This window comes from Ornithorhynchus anatinus, chromosome 9, assembly GCF_004115215.2.
Source record: "Ornithorhynchus anatinus isolate Pmale09 chromosome 9, mOrnAna1.pri.v4, whole genome shotgun sequence".
Taxonomy (NCBI): Eukaryota; Metazoa; Chordata; class Mammalia; order Monotremata; family Ornithorhynchidae; genus Ornithorhynchus; species Ornithorhynchus anatinus.
Window position 1 is genome coordinate 49347157 of NC_041736.1, and position 15900 is coordinate 49363056.

Genomic DNA, 15900 nt, shown 5'->3' on the forward strand with positions numbered 1-15900 from the left:
CTATCTACTAAGGCCATGCTGTTCTTCTGTATTTCTAGGAGTCGGAAGCGATCTCCCGAGTCGGGCAGCTGAGGGGTTGAGGAGGATCAGGTTGGAGAAGAGAGTTAGATTTGGCAAGAAGCTGATCCGAGATCTCGGAGAGCGAAGTGTCATTGTAGTGAAAGGGGTGGGGTACGCCAACAGATTGGAGAGGTTCAAGGAGGGGCTTGGAGAGGAAATGGAGGTAGCTGGTTTATGTAAGTAATTCAAGGTGTTTAGATGGGAGTGGGAGGAGGGAAATTAAGTTGATGGCTAGATGACACAGTGGGGATCCAGAGAAGGTTTTATAGGAGCGGCGTGGGCGTGTTTGAAGTCTTTAGCTTTGTTTCCACAGTAAGAGCATTTCTGCAGTTTCAGGAATTCTTTCTAACTCTATAAACTTTCCTTTTGTAATCTCCAGCTGGCTCATGTGACTGCACTTAAGTCAAAAGATCACAAAGGTATGTTTCTCTTCCAAAAAGAACCAAACTTCACTGTAAATGGCCTGATGCTTTTTAAATAATTTTCCTTGGATCCCAATTTAAATTGAAAATCAGGATAACTCTTTAGCGTTTATCAAAAGAGTTTTATTCCAACTTAGCTTTTGCTAAAGTTCATTTTTCAGGGTTAGATTTCGTACACTTTTATTCAATTTAGCATGTAACCTTAAAGACAGTAATTCTGTCGAAATTGAGAGCAAAGCCTACCTACATAGCATTTGAATAAAATGTAAAGGCTTTTGTCCATTTGTCTAACCTTCCGGAAAGATTGTCGGTGGTGTAATGAAGGAATTGTGAACTGATCATCCATCAGTCAATGGTATTTACTGAACACTCACTGTGTATGGAGCAGTGTACTAAATGCTTCGAAGACTACAATACAATAGAATTGGTAAACATGAGCGGACAGTCCAGAGGGGCGATATATATGTATATATGTGCTTTGGGGGTGAAGTCAAGTGCTTAAAGAGTTCAACTTCAAGTGCATAGGTGATGCAGACAGGAAAGTGAGTGAGGGACTTGAGAGGAAAGCCTCTTGGAGAAGATTTTGAGTTTTAGGGTGGCTTTGATGGTGGGGAGGGTGGTAGTATGTTGGTTCTGAAGAGGAAAGGAGTTCCAAGCCAGAGGGAGAGGACATGGGCAAGGGATCGGCGGTGAGATTGATGAGAAAAACAAAGTAGGTTGGCGTCAGAGGACTGTAGGTTCATTTTAAGTAGGGAGCTTGTGTACCAACTCTGTTGTATTGTAGTCTCCCAAGTGCTTAGTACAGTGCTCTGCCCACAGTAAGCCCTCAGTACATACCGATGATGACACTGCTCTGCACATGGTAAGCCATCAATTGCCATTGATCGGAGGAGTAAATTGTGTGGGGTGGGTTGTGCGAGGACATCAGTGTGATCAGGTAGGAGGAAGATGACTTGATTGGACTGCCTTAAAGCTGATAAGGACGTTTTTTGAGGTCAGAAACATACAATTTGAATATTAATTTAAGGCTTATGCAGCTGATTGCAAGTGGTAACAGTATACCATCAACTTCTCACCTTAGTTCCAGGGGTTTCGTACTTTTTTTCCGCATGAGTTGTAACATAAACCAACGTAACTGTAGCATAGTCATTTACAGCATTCATTTTTTAGTAAGTAATTTGTAATTAGATTTAAAAGCTTCCACAGTCAACTCTCATGCAGTAGTGGAAAGAAGTTCTGTAATTTAAAATGGTAAAAAATTGTAGACCAAGGCTTGGGCCCACTTTGGTCAGTTGTAGAGATGGCTCTGATACTCTTATAAGTGACTGGGGGATGGGGAGATGAGACTGTCCTAAATTGGTGAAGCTTGGAGAAAGCTACTCTGTGGAAAATGTTTTGCAGCTATGGGAAAAATAAATAAAAGTAATGAAGACTCATAGCTGGTGACAAATGAAATCTACCATAATCCAATTTTGGATATTAGTAGCAGCAGTAATAATACTTACTGAGTTCTCACTGTTTTATATTTCCCAAAAGGTTTATATATAAACAAATGACACATTCCCCTCCTCAACATGGAGTTCATAGGAATTTAATACCCATTTTATAGAAGAGGAATTTGAGGCACAGAGAAATTAAGTGATTTTGCCAATGTAACACAGCAGCAAATGGCAGAACTGGAAGTAGAACCCAGGTCCTCTGACTCCCACACTTTGCTCTCTCCACTAGGCTACACTATAGATTTTGCCATATAAATTTGCCCCCCACCCTGGTTAAAATAAAATCAATCTATATTTTTCATTAGATGCTAGAATTCAGTTTGATAAAATACCGTTTAAAGATCACAACCATCTGAAAAATCAATGTCTTCAAGAAATACCCTTCTTTCATTATCTTAAAATGAGGATTTAGTTTCTCTTGCCTTTTATCAGATTATTGGTAGAAGCAGTTTAGTTTGAGGGATTTAAATGACATATTTATCAAGACTTTCATAATTTCTATTTTCAGATACTTTTGTAGAAGAAGAAAACTTTTTTTCTGAGAATCAGCCATTTCCTTCTCTACAGATGGTAAGTTTCATGCAGCTTCTTAATGAATTTCAAATAGTTGTTTAAATTAAATTTAGTGGTCAGTTGGTTGGGAGGGGGGAAAAAAGAAGAAAGTTTTTTCTTTCATGTAAAATATGTACAGTAATAAAAGGGCACCTCTAAGTAACTTTGTGATCAATACTTACTCTGTGGAGAATGGAGCTCCATATTAGTTCCTCCTACACTCTTTTGAAAGTCAACATGAGTGAGGGTAAACCCATTGTGGGCATGGATTGTCTCTCTTTATTGCACTTTCCAAGCGCTCAGTACAGTGCTTTGCACAAAGTAAGTGCTCAATAAATACGATTGAATGAATGAGGAATGAATATGCTGATTTGATTTGCAGTAAATTCTCAATTGATGAGGAGTACTCTTGGACAAAAAGTAAATCCTAACCAGCTATAAGCTGAATGAGTCCCTATGTCTGGAGGGCTTTAAGAAAAAGAGTGGACAACTAAAAACCATCGATAAGTTAGTAGTCCACCTGTCTGGAGGCTAGCCTGAAATAAGAATGGATAATCCTCCAGCTCTAGGATTACATAAATGTAAGTGCATGACTTGGGTAGTGCCGGAACTCCCAAAATGCATGCAAAAGTTACCAGTCGCACTAAAATATATAAGGCTTTTTAACTTCCCTAAGCTGAAATTACTTGTCAACATGGTAATTGGCTTCCTTTGTTCCTCTCTTTCTCCTCTGTGTAATTTTTTCATATGTACTTTTGAAAAAAAAAATCACTGTAGGTTTTGGAGTCTTTACCAGAAGATGTTGGGTTTAATATTGAAATAAAATGGATTTGCCAACAGAGAGTAAGTAATGAGTTTCCTTCTATTCTTTATGCTCTATTTCTGTTTTGTATTGTTGCTCTTGCTGATTCCTATGGGAAAGTTGTTTATGTTATGACCTCATAAATTCTGGGCTGTAAGCTCCTTGTAGGTAGGGAAAGTGTCTGCCAACTCTGTTGTATTGTACCCTCCTAAGCTCTTAGTATAATGCTCTTACACACTTAAGCACTCAATAACTACCATTAATAGATTAAAATGAAATTCTTGTTGTGAAATATTCTAGTTGTTATTTGGATAATGCGGTAGATTAGTTATCCTGTGAAGTGAGTAAAATATGCTACTAAATTTTAGATGTAAATAGTCGTATATTGGGTTGATATTAACAAAGTTGCAGTCTTTGAACTTTTTATCTACTTAAGTTTCTTTTTTTACTATAGACACTCCTAAGGTAACTGACACTGTATTAGGCAAACCAAAAATCATTTTCTTAATATTTAAGTTGATCAACCTAGCATTTGATTGTGTTTAGGTTTGCTTTAAAAATGAAAACCTATGAGGTCCAAATCCATGAAATACTTGTAATCATAACCTAAAGATACTTTGGAATTTAACTGCTTTAAATTGAAGCTTCCAGGAGTTTTTGTCTACTTTTGAAATCTTTTTTGTACTGCTGTGTGATCTTGGCAAGTCATCTAGCTTTTGTGCTTCAGTCTCCTCATCTGTAAAATGGGGATGCAATATCTCCTCTCCCTGCCATTTAAACCCCTTTGGGGAAATAACTGTGTTTACTCTCTTTACCTTGTATCTACCCAACTGCTTGAAACATAGCAAGTGCTCAACAAATACCATTTATCATTAGTGTTATTATTACAATAAATTCTAGCAGGGCATGGAGGAGAATTCCATAAATGGATTCCCATTTTACCAAGCACAAAATGAAATTTAACTCTCGGAAAAAACTTAAAAGAATTTTGTAAATGTTCTCTTAAAATAACACCTGAAGAATGAAAAAAAGGTACATGGCACCTAAGTTCTTTTGATTCCTTTCACTGTAGGATGGAATTTGGGATGGCAACTTGTCAACATATTTTGACATGAATTTGTTCTTGGATATCATTCTAAAGACTGTTTTGGAAAAGGCTGGAAAGAGGAGAATTGTATTTTCTTCATTTGATGCGGACATTTGTACAATGTAAGTAACCAACGGTTCTCATAAGCTTTTGGACTTATAGTTTGTTCATGCAAAAACTACCAGGTAGAATTTGCTGTTCAAAGCACTGGAATTAAATTGGACTTACTAAGATGCTTGGTTTTAAAGCAGTTACGTTGCCTAGTTTCTGGAAGTTAAGGTCCAGATTTTTAAAAAATTGATGAACACTTTTACTGTTGCCGTCTTTGTCTGCTTTATCAGCTGTCTTTAGCGTCCCTTTTATAGTCTCTTGGGAATTTAAACCCCCTAAAATTAGTTCAAAACTGTACTTTATGAGCATCTTTATGAGTATCTTTAAGAGCAAAGATTTATAGTTAAATCGACCAGTGGTATTTATTGAGCACTTAATGTATGCAGAGCACTATACTAAGTGCTTGGGAGAGTACAATAAAGTTGGTGGACACAATCCCTCCCCTCAAGGAGCTTGCAGTCTATTTGGGGACACTGACATTAGTATAAAATTAATTAGTATTTGGATATGGACATTAGTGCTGTGTGAGGGTGGGGTATCAAAGTGCTTAAAGGAATATAGACCCAGGTGCATAGGTGATGCAGAAGAGTGGGGGAAGTAGGGTAGGGAGGAAAGAGGTTCTCCTCTTCTCTCTGACCTCCCTTCCTCCTCTCTCGCCCCGCTCCGGTCTATTCTTCACTCCGCTGCCCGGCTCATCTTCCTGCAGAAACGATCTGGGCATGTCACTCCCCTTCTTAAACAACTCCAGTGGTTGCCTATCGACCTCCGCTCCAAACAAAAACTCCTCACTCTAGGCTTCAAGGCTCTCCGTCACCTTGCCCCTTCCTACCTCTCCTCCCTTCTCTCTTTCTACCGCCCACCCCGCACGCTCCGCTCCTCTGCCGCCCACCTCCTCGCCGTCCCTCGGTCTCGCCTATCCCGCCGTCGACCCCTGGGTCACGTCCTCCCGCGGTCCTGGAACGCCCTCCCTCCTCACCTCCGCCAAACTGATTCTCTTTCCCTCTTCAAAACCTTACTTAAAAATCACCTCCTCCAAGAGGCCTTCCCAGACTGAGCTCCTCTTCCCCCTCTACTCCCTCTGCCATCCCCCCTTTACCTCTCCGCAGCTAAAGCCTCATTTTCCCCTTTTCCCTCTGCTCCTCCACCTCTCCCTTCCCATCCCCACAGCACTGTACTCGTCCGCTCAACTGTATATATTTTCGTTACCCTATTTATTTTGTTAATGAATTGTACATCGCCTTGATTCTATTTAGTTGCCATTGTTTTTACGAGATGTTCTTCCCCTTGACGCTGTTTAGTGCCATTGTTTTTGTCTGTCCGTCTCCCCCGATTAGACTGTAAGCCCGTCAAACGGCAGGGACTGTCTCTATCTGTTGCCGACTTGTTCATCCCAAGCGCTTAGTACAGTGCTCTGCACATAGTAAGCGCTCAATAAATACTATTGAAAGAGGTTAGTCAGGGAAGTTAGTACACTGCTCTGCACACAGTAAGCATTCAATAAATACGATTGAATGGAAGGCTTCTTGGAGGAGATAAATGATTTTAGTAGGGCTTTGAAGATTTGGAGAGTGGTGATCTGTTGAATATGAAGTGGGAGGGAGTTCCAGGAAGGAAAAAGGGTGTGAGCAAGGGGTCAGCAACAGGGGAGACGAGATTGAAGCATATCGAGGAGGTTAGCATTAGAGCAGCAATGTGTGCCGTCTGTGAGAGAAAGAGTGGGGGGGAAAAGTGGGAGAGGAATGATAAAGGGTAAGAGGGAGAGCTAATAGAGTGTCTTAAAGCTGATGGTGAGGAGTTTCCTTCATTTTAATATGATTCTAAGGAAATTGAAACTAAGTTCCCATGTTTTCGATTATTGCTTTCTCTCTTTTCATTAATTAAAATGAGTAACAGGTCACATAATCAATATTGCCAAATCCTAGGTTCCTAGTGTTTTACACAGAAGAAGCTTAATGCAGACCACCGGGGAAAATATGGTAGTTCCTTAGCTCGTTACCTACCCTCGAAAATGACTTTCTGCTTTGTACATTTTTGTAATGTTTATTATAGGGTTCGGCAAAAGCAGAACAAGTATCCCATATTATTTTTGACTCAAGGGAAATCTGACACTTATCCAGAGCTCATGGATCTCCGATCACGGACAACTCACATTGCAATGAGTTTTGCCCAGTTTGAAAATTTGTTGGTAAGCTGTGATAGTTTGCTTTTACCATTGAAAAACTCAAATACTAAATTGTTTGTCTTCATATTACAATTAATCATTCATATCGGTCATAATTGAAATTTTGAATGAGTATTTGAAACACAGCACACATTCTTCACTCTACCATAATCTAAAAATAACCTCCATTAATGGAGCAGATATAGAGAAAATAATCCTTGTTAGTTATTCCTCTCTTATTGGTTTGTAAGGCTTTTATTTTCCAGTATAAGGAGCAACTAGAAAATACAACTTTTAGGGGTCTTTTTTTAAATGGTATTTGCTAAACGCTTACTATGTGTCAAACACTGTTCTAAGCACTGGGACAGCTACTAGTGAATCAGGTTAGACTCAGCCCCTGTCCCTCATAGGGCTCACGGTCTATGTAGGAGGGAGGACTGAGTCACAGAGAAGTTAAGTGATTTGTCCAAGGTCACCCAGCAAACATTTGGCAGAGTGGGATTAAAACCCAGATCCTGCGACTCCCAGGCCCTTGCTCTCTCCATTAGGCCATACTGCTTCTCTGTATCTTCCTGTAATTGCATATTTGTCTTTAAATATTTCAATCTTTTTCAGGGCATAAATGCACACACCGAAGACCTGCTCAGGAATCCATCATATATTCAAGAGGCAAAATCTAAAGGTTTAGTAGTCTTTTGTTGGGGTGATGATACAAATGATCCGGAAAACCGAAGAAAGCTAAAGGAATTTGGAATTGATGGCCTCGTCTATGACAGGTATTTATCTTTGTAGGTAAATTTCCATAGCTCTCTTGGACATGCAGAAAGGTGCTTGTATGGGCCTGTGTATGTTGTCACAAATCCATTTCCATTGTGACTGGTTATTTAGGACAGCTCTGCTTTTAGCCACTTTCCTTGGACTTAGAATGATTTTGTTGTCCCCAGAAAAAATCTGTTGACTCAGTTTATTTTACCACCCAAAGGGAGAGAAGAGGAGAATTAACTGCAGAGATTTAGTTGTATCCTCAACCTAGTAGAAAATTGCCACCTCAGAAACTCTCTTGTAAGACTAACTCAAATGAATTCTTAACGTCCAAGTTGAACATTGAAATGTGTGATGGGAATTGTACCAAATTCAGTCCGTCAGTGTATCTACAGTTGTTCCTCTACTCACGCTGTGCCTGCCTGAAAGTTATATCACCATCTAACTTTCAGGAAGTGGATGGTTTTATCAGAGAAAGCTACAATATATTTTAAATTGTTTATTACTAATGATTTAACTTCTGACCCTATTTAGAAGACATTTCCAGTTGTCAGGAATAGATGGTAGCATTTGAATCTGTGACCTTGGGGCATTTGATATTCACCCCACCCCCTCAACCCCACAGCGCTTATGTGTATATCTTTATATGTTATACATTATTTGTGTATAGTAATGTCTGTCTTCCCCTCTAGACGGTAAGCTTGTAGTGGGAAGGGAACATATCTGCAGACTGTTATTTGTACTCCTCCAACTGGTTGGTAGAGTGCTGTGCCCATAGCAAGCGCTCACTTGACAGCTGTGTTTGTAGCCAAACATAACTTCTCTCAAAAAATGGGTGCCTGCAAAAGGTCTTTGGATGTTCCTTCAGCCTGCTGTGGCAGGCAGAGTGGAGGGGAGAACCTGAGAGTGGCCATTCCAGTTTGCTTAGATGGAGAAACTAAAGTAACCTTTGGAGCTAATTGAGTTGCTTGACATCTGATTTATTTTCATCGTGCTACCAATGACTTCATAATAAGAATGTGCTCACTTAGGACTACTTGGTACAGAGTTGGAGAAAAATGATAATATTCTTACTTTTCCAAATTACTCTCTCATTCCATTCTCACATACATTAAAATACAGTAGCTGAAAATTGATTCAGCTTTTTATTAAGTACCTGTTCCTCAGCATTTAAGATTGTCACATACTTAAGTCACTTACCTTTATAAGAGGTAAACCCTGACAGTAGTAACACACCAACTAGTGTCTTAAGCATTATGCTGTTAGCCCAGAATGACTAGAGTAAGTCTTTATTTTGAAGGAGAGTGAGTGTAAGGAGTAGATGGCTTACTGGCAAACTATGAAGCAGGCAAAATTGGAGATCCAAGGGTCAAAATATGAAGATTCTCCTCTGAGCAAGTTGAAAAAGAGATTGGGGGTCGGGGAGGCAGGATCAAAGCTATAATTGCCAACTCGGTGGTATATAGAAATAGTAAGCGCTTAATAAATGCCATTAAAAAAAATTTTGTTGCCACACACTTTGAATAAAACATGAACTCCTGCAAAATGCCAAGAATGTCCTTTCTCGAATTATAGCATTCTCTCCTGATTTTCAGTATGTCCATGTTCTTCATGGTGTTATAGACATCTAGTGCATCCTCTCAACCTGTAACTCTATAGATAAGATTGAGAAGGTTTAGGAGTGTGAGCCCCATGTGGGACAGGGCCCATGTCCAACCTGATCAACTTGTATCTACCCCAGTACAGCCATTGGGACAGCGCTTGGTACATAGTAAGCGCTTAACAAGTACCTTAATTGTTAAAAACTCCTAAGGCAGCCCAATTCCCCAATCATCCTGTTTGTCTTTCCCATTTCTAGCTCTGTCCCCTTCCTAAAATGTCGGTCTAACTGGACACAGTATCCTCGTGTGAGCCTTATTGTGGTTTTACATGGCGGTAGGATTGTAGCTTTTGTGTTCTCAGTCCTTCCTGACAATATTCGGCCCTAAACATTGAGCCAACAATGTCCTGGAAGTCAGTGATGACCCCAAGATTTTTCCTGATCTCTTACTTTCCCTCCTTCACAGGATATATGACTGGATGCCCGAACAACCAAATGTATTCCAGGTGGAGCAGCTGGAACGCCTGAAGAAGGAGTTACCAGAGCTGAAAAGTTGTTTATGTCCCACTGTTAGCCACTTTGTTTCATCATCATCTTTGTGCGTGTGTCCTGAAATCCATTTGGATGCTAACGGCATAGATAATCTACAGAATTCCTAGGGACCAATTTTGGCACATGCCCCTGTTGTGAATAATTTACCTTTCACCATCGAACAGTGCTTATCTATGCCTTCAGTTTTCTCAGTCTGATGAAGCAATAATTAAGCGTTTTACTATTCCACTACAGTTCTTACTAGAATTTCAAGTCATATTATTTAAGTCATTTGGCCAGGTATAATTACTATCCAATCTGCATGTAAACCTTAGAAATTGTATGTTTAACCACAAAAGCAAGTAAGTTAAAATGCATTCTGATTGCAAGTATAGCACTTTGTAATATGTAAAGATGACTATAGTCTCTCCTATTTACACTTCTTTATCAGATGAGCTTTTCATTGAATGTCCCTTCACCTGGTCTGAGATCATTAGCAGCGGATGAAGAGAATGGCTATTTTATATTTCTATATCCACGATTATACCTGGCCATGAAAAAATTAGTACCTCAAATGCATGCATTTGCACTGGTGGTTCCAACTGTACAAACCTTTGTGCCATCTTAAAGTATATGTGTACATATTTTTTTGAAGACTGCTCTGTACATAAAAAAAAAATCCATTTAATCGTGAACCTTGAAGCTGCTGCCGCTTTTCCACCTCTGCCAGCCAAACGAGTGCAGTAATACGAGGTCCTTATAAGCAGTCGAAAGCAAAAAGTGAAAACATGATTCATACCTCTTTTTCAGTAGTTGTTCTACATGAATTTGCTAAACTTCAAAATGCTGCAGGTAATGTAGTGGCTTAATATATGAAAAGGATGCATTGCAGATTAATTTCTGCAGATTTGAATATTGCACAATAACTTTAGTGGAGCATTACGTAATGTACAGATTCTACAGAATGCATGCTTCAGGTATTAAGCATGAAATTATACATGTTTACGGATAAGTCCTTTCATCCTTTGGTGCTAGGTGAGTTTGAGAAGGTGACAAGGACTTAAAAAAAAAATTTGTTGCCTAAAAGTAGCCTGTCGTAGGCATTTTAAATATGCTCACCATTTCTAGTGTGTCCTACTACCTATTACATAGCTTTGGTTCTTTTTGTGTGTTATGCAGGAGTCCAATCTCCAAACAAAAAAAAAAAAATAAAGTCCTGAATTCTCAAGCTTGTATTCTTTCTTGACTGGATCAGTTCATTCAGAAGCAATTATGTAAGTTCTTGATAAACGTCATGGATAACCTTAGGAAAATGTGTAGTTTTTTTTTCCATTAATAGATATTAAAGCTCAACTGTTAATATACGAGTTTATTTTTCTGTCACTTGAAAACTATCCATGGACTATCTTAATTACTTTCTCCTAGAATTATCATAAAAGAAAAATCAAACATCTCTGAAGCTTCTTCTCCAAAGGAGACGTTTTTAGATGGAGCGTTTCATTTTCTGTATAGAGAAGGTACCGACACACCCCAGATACCATTCTTTATTTGTTCCGGGGAAATACTGTCAAATGAAAGAGCGCCAGCAACAGTAACTTCGCTAACATACTTTGAAGTTATGTATATATTTAAGGGAGTAACTTCAGTGCCAGACACAGTTGCTCCATGTGTTGGTGTGTCATAGCCTGTGCAGTGGGCCAGTGTGTAACTGAAAACACGTACATACAGTGGGGCACGTGTGACAGAGCCGGCGTGCTACTGTAACGTGACGACACTGAAAAACACACATTAAAATTCAGTGTAAGAGTTGTGTTACAGGGGATCCTTTTAACGTATAAAACGGTGTATGCTGACTGAATCTTTGTTTCAGAAATGCATTAAGAATTTGGGAAAGCAGTCTGAAACTTGAGTCAGTATTAAAATGTCATTTGACAAATACATTTCGTCTCTACTTTACAGTCTTTGCAATATGAATATTATTGGTAAGAAGCAGCGTGATTGTGGTTACACTTTTTTTTTAAATCATAGGTGCCAGAGTAGTTGGCATGTATTTGGAATTGTAAGTGTGGTTTTCATCACGAGATTTTTTTTTAGGGTGGCGTCAACCACCCAATGTATTTTAGGGTGGCTGACTCCGTTCCTTCCCAAAGAGGTTTGGTGGGAACCACACCCAACACTTAATTCAGATTAGGCTCCAAATGACTCCAGGCTCACCATCACTGCTACCTTCTTGCCTGAGCCCCTCTGGGTGAATTTCTGGTACCAGAGCTCAAATAACACCTTGGCTTATCCCTCTCCCTCCCTCCCTCCCTTCAGGTGCCGTACTCTTTCATGCCAGAGTTTAGGAATTTAAAATCCAGAGGGAAATCTAGAATTAGGAGCTTCGTATGACATACGAATGATGCCACCTGGGGACAAATGATCTCTCTGCCAAAGCAAGCACCTAATGCTTCTGGCACAAGTAATATAATGCCCACGATGCTCCTTCTGAAATGCTTTTTAATTAAGTGTGTAGGAAAGGTTGACAGATTTATGCAAATGTGAAAATGTGTTTTACCTCTCCTCATTTCTCAGAAACAGTAGTGGCGGCTATGGTTCTGTGTAGGCAAATGCAGCACTTTAAACATGGATTTAAACTAGAGAAACACTGCACAGATCAATTTAATGATTTTTCCTCCTTTGCTGTAAAACACTCTAAAAATATACAGTTCAATAAAATGAGCTGTTTTCAGATCTTGCTGGCCAATCATTTTAAAAATAAGTGTAAAATGAGGCTTTGGTGTTCACAACTCAGAATGGTCAGTTTTTCCCTATACCTTAAGGAGATTTCAAAGGAGGGTTTCAACATCTCCCCACAAGGCCAGGATCGGACTTCCCCAGAAAGACACCGTCTAGCCCGGGTCCAAGGAATGCGTGTTCTTGGTTCTTATTTTTCCTCTCTCTCTTCCCCCAACAGATTTTTGTTCATCTAGAAAAAGCCACCGTTTAAAAAGAAAACAAAATAAAGCCTCCAAGCTGCATTGGGTATCTGCTTCTCCAACCCTCCTGTTGTCTCCTGGCAGGGTAAATGGTAGACAAATTAGAGGTGAGGGGACCAAGCCACAGCCAGACTGTCTCCAGTCCAGCAAGTATTTATGTATGACTTCTTGAGCAAATTAAACAGTCGTCGTCTCTGCCTTATTGAGAGCGTACTCTCTTTAACAACCAACTTAGGAAAGAATCTAGAAAATAGCTATCCAGTTATCAAACACAAAATTCAAGAAGGGTATGAAATAGGGATCTTCTGCAGGGAAGAACCGTGTTATGGAAAGCAGAAGGGAAAAAAGGAAGTAATTCTAATGCTCCCTTGGAAATTTAATTTCCTGTTTTGTCTATCTCGGTGCGTGACTGCAACTCTCTGGTGACCTTCATCCCTCAGGCCAAGAAGTAAACACCCAGAAATCAAAGTTTGCTCTCCTCAGTTCGATTTATTTGTTTTCCCTCTCTCCCAAAAGAGGCTCTGACTTCAGGTCTGGCATTAACTCCAGAAACAGCACCAGTTCTGTACATGGCTTTGGGAGACAGAAATAAAGGTGGAAGAGAGCAAAATGCCAGCTACCCTTTCAGTGTCAATCTAGGTGGTTACGATTGGCTATACAAACAGAAGCTATTCCTAATCTCTACTGATGGCAAAGCGTGAAGAAGCCAGTGTTCTCTTCGGCAGGAGGGATACAAGGAATTTCCCAACCCTGAGCCCTGTTAAATGGAGTGGAAATGGACTGAAGGTTTGCTGTCAGTCCCTGATCTGGAGAGCTTTATTCATTCATTCATTCAATAGTATTTATTGAGCGCTTACTATGTGCAGAGCACTGTACTAAGCGCTTGGGATGAACAAGTCGGCAACAGATAGAGACAGTCCCTGCCGTTTGATGGGCTTACAGTCTAATCGGGGGAGACGGACAGACAAGAACAATGGCATTAAACAGCGTCAAGGGGAAGAACATCTCGTAAAAACAATGGCAACTAAATAGAATCAAGGCGATGTACAATTCATTAACAGAATAAATAGGGTAACGAAAATATATACAGTTGAGCGGACGAGTACAGTGCTGTGGGGATGGGAAGGGAGAGGTGGAGGAGCAGAGGGAAAAGGGGAAAATGAGGCTTTAGCTGCGGAGAGGTAAAGGGGGGATGGCAGAGGGAGTAGAGGGGGAAGAGGAGCTCAGTCTGGGAAGGCCTCTTGGAGGAGGTGATTTTTAAGTAAGGTTTTGAAGAGGGAAAGAGAATCAGTTTGGCGGAGGTGAGGAGGGAGGGCGTTCCAGGACCGCGGGAGGACGTGACCCAGGGGTCGACGGCGGGATAGGCGAGACCGAGGGACGGCGAGGAGGTGGGCGGCGGAGGAGCGGAGCGTGCGGGGTGGGCGGTAGAAAGAGAGAAGGGAGGAGAGGTAGGAAGGGGCAAGGTGACGGAGAGCCTTGAAGCCTAGAGTGAGGAGTTTTTGCTTGGAGCGGAGGTCGATAGGCAACCACTGGAGTTGTTTAAGAAGGGGAGTGACATGCCCAGATCGTTTCTGCAGGAAGATGAGCCGAGCAGCGGAGTGAAGAATAGACCGGAGCGGGGCGAGAGAGGAGGAAGGGAGGTCAGAGAGAAGGCTGACACAGTAGTCTAGCCGGGATATAATGAGAGCCCGCAATAGTAAGGTAGCCGTTTGGGTGGAGAGGAAAGGGCGGATCTTGGCGATATTGTAGAGGTGAAACCGGCAGGTCTTGGTAACGGATAGGATGTGTGGGGTGAACGAGAGGGACGAGTCAAGGATGACACCGAGATTGCGGGCCTGCGGGACGGGAAGGATGGTCGTGCCATCCACGGTGACGGAGAAGTCTGGGAGCGGACCGGGCTTGGGAGGGAAGATGAGGAGCTCAGTCTTGCTCATGTTGAGTTTTAGGTGGCGGGCCGACATCCAGGCGGAGACGTCCCGGAGGCAGGAGGAGATGCGAGCCTGAAGGGAGGGGGAGAGGACAGGGGCGGAGATGTAGATCTGCGTGTCATCTACATAGAGATGGTAGTCAAAGCCGTGAGAGCGGATGAGTTCACCGAGGGAGTGAGTGTAAATGGAGAACAGAAGAGGGCCAAGAACTGACCCTTGAGGAACTCCAACAGTTAAAGGATGGGAGGGGGAGGAGGCTCCAGCGTAGGAGACCGAGAATGATCGGCCAGAGAGGTAAGAGGAGAACCAGGAGAGGACAGAGTCCGTGAAGCCAAGGTGAGATAAGGTATGGAGGAGGAGGGGATGGTCGACAGTGTCAAAGGCAGTAGAGAGGTCAAGGAGGATCAGAATGGAGTAGGAGCCATTGGATTTGGCAAGAAGGAGGTCACGGGTGACCTTAGAGAGAGCAGTCTCGGTAGAGTGGAGGGGACGGAAGCCAGATTGGAGGGGGTCTAGGAGAGAATGGGAGTTAAGGAATTCTAGGCATCGATTGTAGACGACTCGTTCTAAGATTTTGGAAAGGAAGGGTAGTAGGGAGATAGGATGATAACTGGAGGGGGAAGTGGGGTCAAGAGCGGGTTTTTTTAGGATGGGGGAGACGTGGGCATGTTTGAAGGCAGAGGGGAAGGAGCCCTTGGAGATCGAGTGGTTAAAAATAGAAGTTAAGGAAGGGAGGAGGGCAGGGGCGATGGTTTTAAGAAGGTGAGAGGGAATGGGGTCCGAGGCGCAGGTGGAGGGGGTGGCACTTGCGAGGAGGGAGGAGATCTCCTCTGAGGATACTGCAGGGAAGGATGGGAAAGTAGGGGAGGGGGTTGTTGGGGGGAGGGGAGAGGCGGAGGGGTGACTTTGGGGAGCTCAGACCTGATCGTGTTGATTTTTGTGAGGAAATAGGTGGCCAGATCATTGGGGGTGAGAGATGGGGGAGGGGGAGGAACAGGGGGCCTAAGGAGAGAGTTAAAGGTCCGGAACAATCGGCGGGGGTGACGGGCATGGGTGTCGATGAGGGAGGAGAAGAAGCTTTGCCTGGCGGAGGAGAGGGCAGAGTTAAGGCAGGAAAGGATAAATTTGAAGTGTGTGAGGTCGGCTCGGTGCTTGGACTTTCGCCAGCAGCGCTCAGCAGCTCGAGCATAGGAGCGTAGGAGGCGGACGGAGGAGGTGATCCAGGGCTGTGGGTTAGTGGAGCGAGAGCGGCGGAGGGAAAGGGGGGCGAGAGAGTCGAGATGAGTAGAGAGGGTGGAGTTGAGAGCGGAGACCTGATCGTCGAGAGTGGGAAGAGAGGACAGGGCGGCAAGGTGAGGAGAGATGCTATTGGAAAGACGGATGGGATCGAGAGAGCGGAGGTCTCTG

The 15900-nt window shown here is 42.2% G+C and overlaps 1 protein-coding gene across 6 annotated transcripts in view; it reads left to right on the forward strand.

The window, feature by feature from the left end:
• GPCPD1 (glycerophosphocholine phosphodiesterase 1) overlaps nucleotides 1-12767 on the forward strand; it is a 53465-nt gene extending 40698 nt beyond the window's left edge. For 3 of the 6 annotated variants that reach the window (XR_005660350.1, XR_005660352.1, XR_005660351.1), the window contains exons 14-23: nucleotides 440-479; nucleotides 2490-2551; nucleotides 3311-3376; nucleotides 4408-4544; nucleotides 6583-6718; nucleotides 7310-7470; nucleotides 9523-9654; nucleotides 10767-10861; nucleotides 11013-11104; nucleotides 12544-12762. Coding sequence is in view for 3 of the 6 variants with exons in the window: in XM_039913081.1 (XP_039769015.1) it covers nucleotides 440-479; nucleotides 2490-2551; nucleotides 3311-3376; nucleotides 4408-4544; nucleotides 6583-6718; nucleotides 7310-7470; nucleotides 9523-9654; nucleotides 10767-10833 (801 nt within the window). In the remaining 3 variants the exon portion in view is untranslated. Of the gene's footprint in view, nucleotides 1-439; nucleotides 480-2489; nucleotides 2552-3310; nucleotides 3377-4407; nucleotides 4545-6582; nucleotides 6719-7309; nucleotides 7471-9522; nucleotides 10950-11012; nucleotides 11546-12543 lie in introns of those variants that run through there. The other 3 variants (XM_039913081.1, XM_039913080.1, XM_029072465.2) reach the window with 3 other exon arrangements.
• Nucleotides 12768-15900: the final 3133 nt, after the last annotated feature.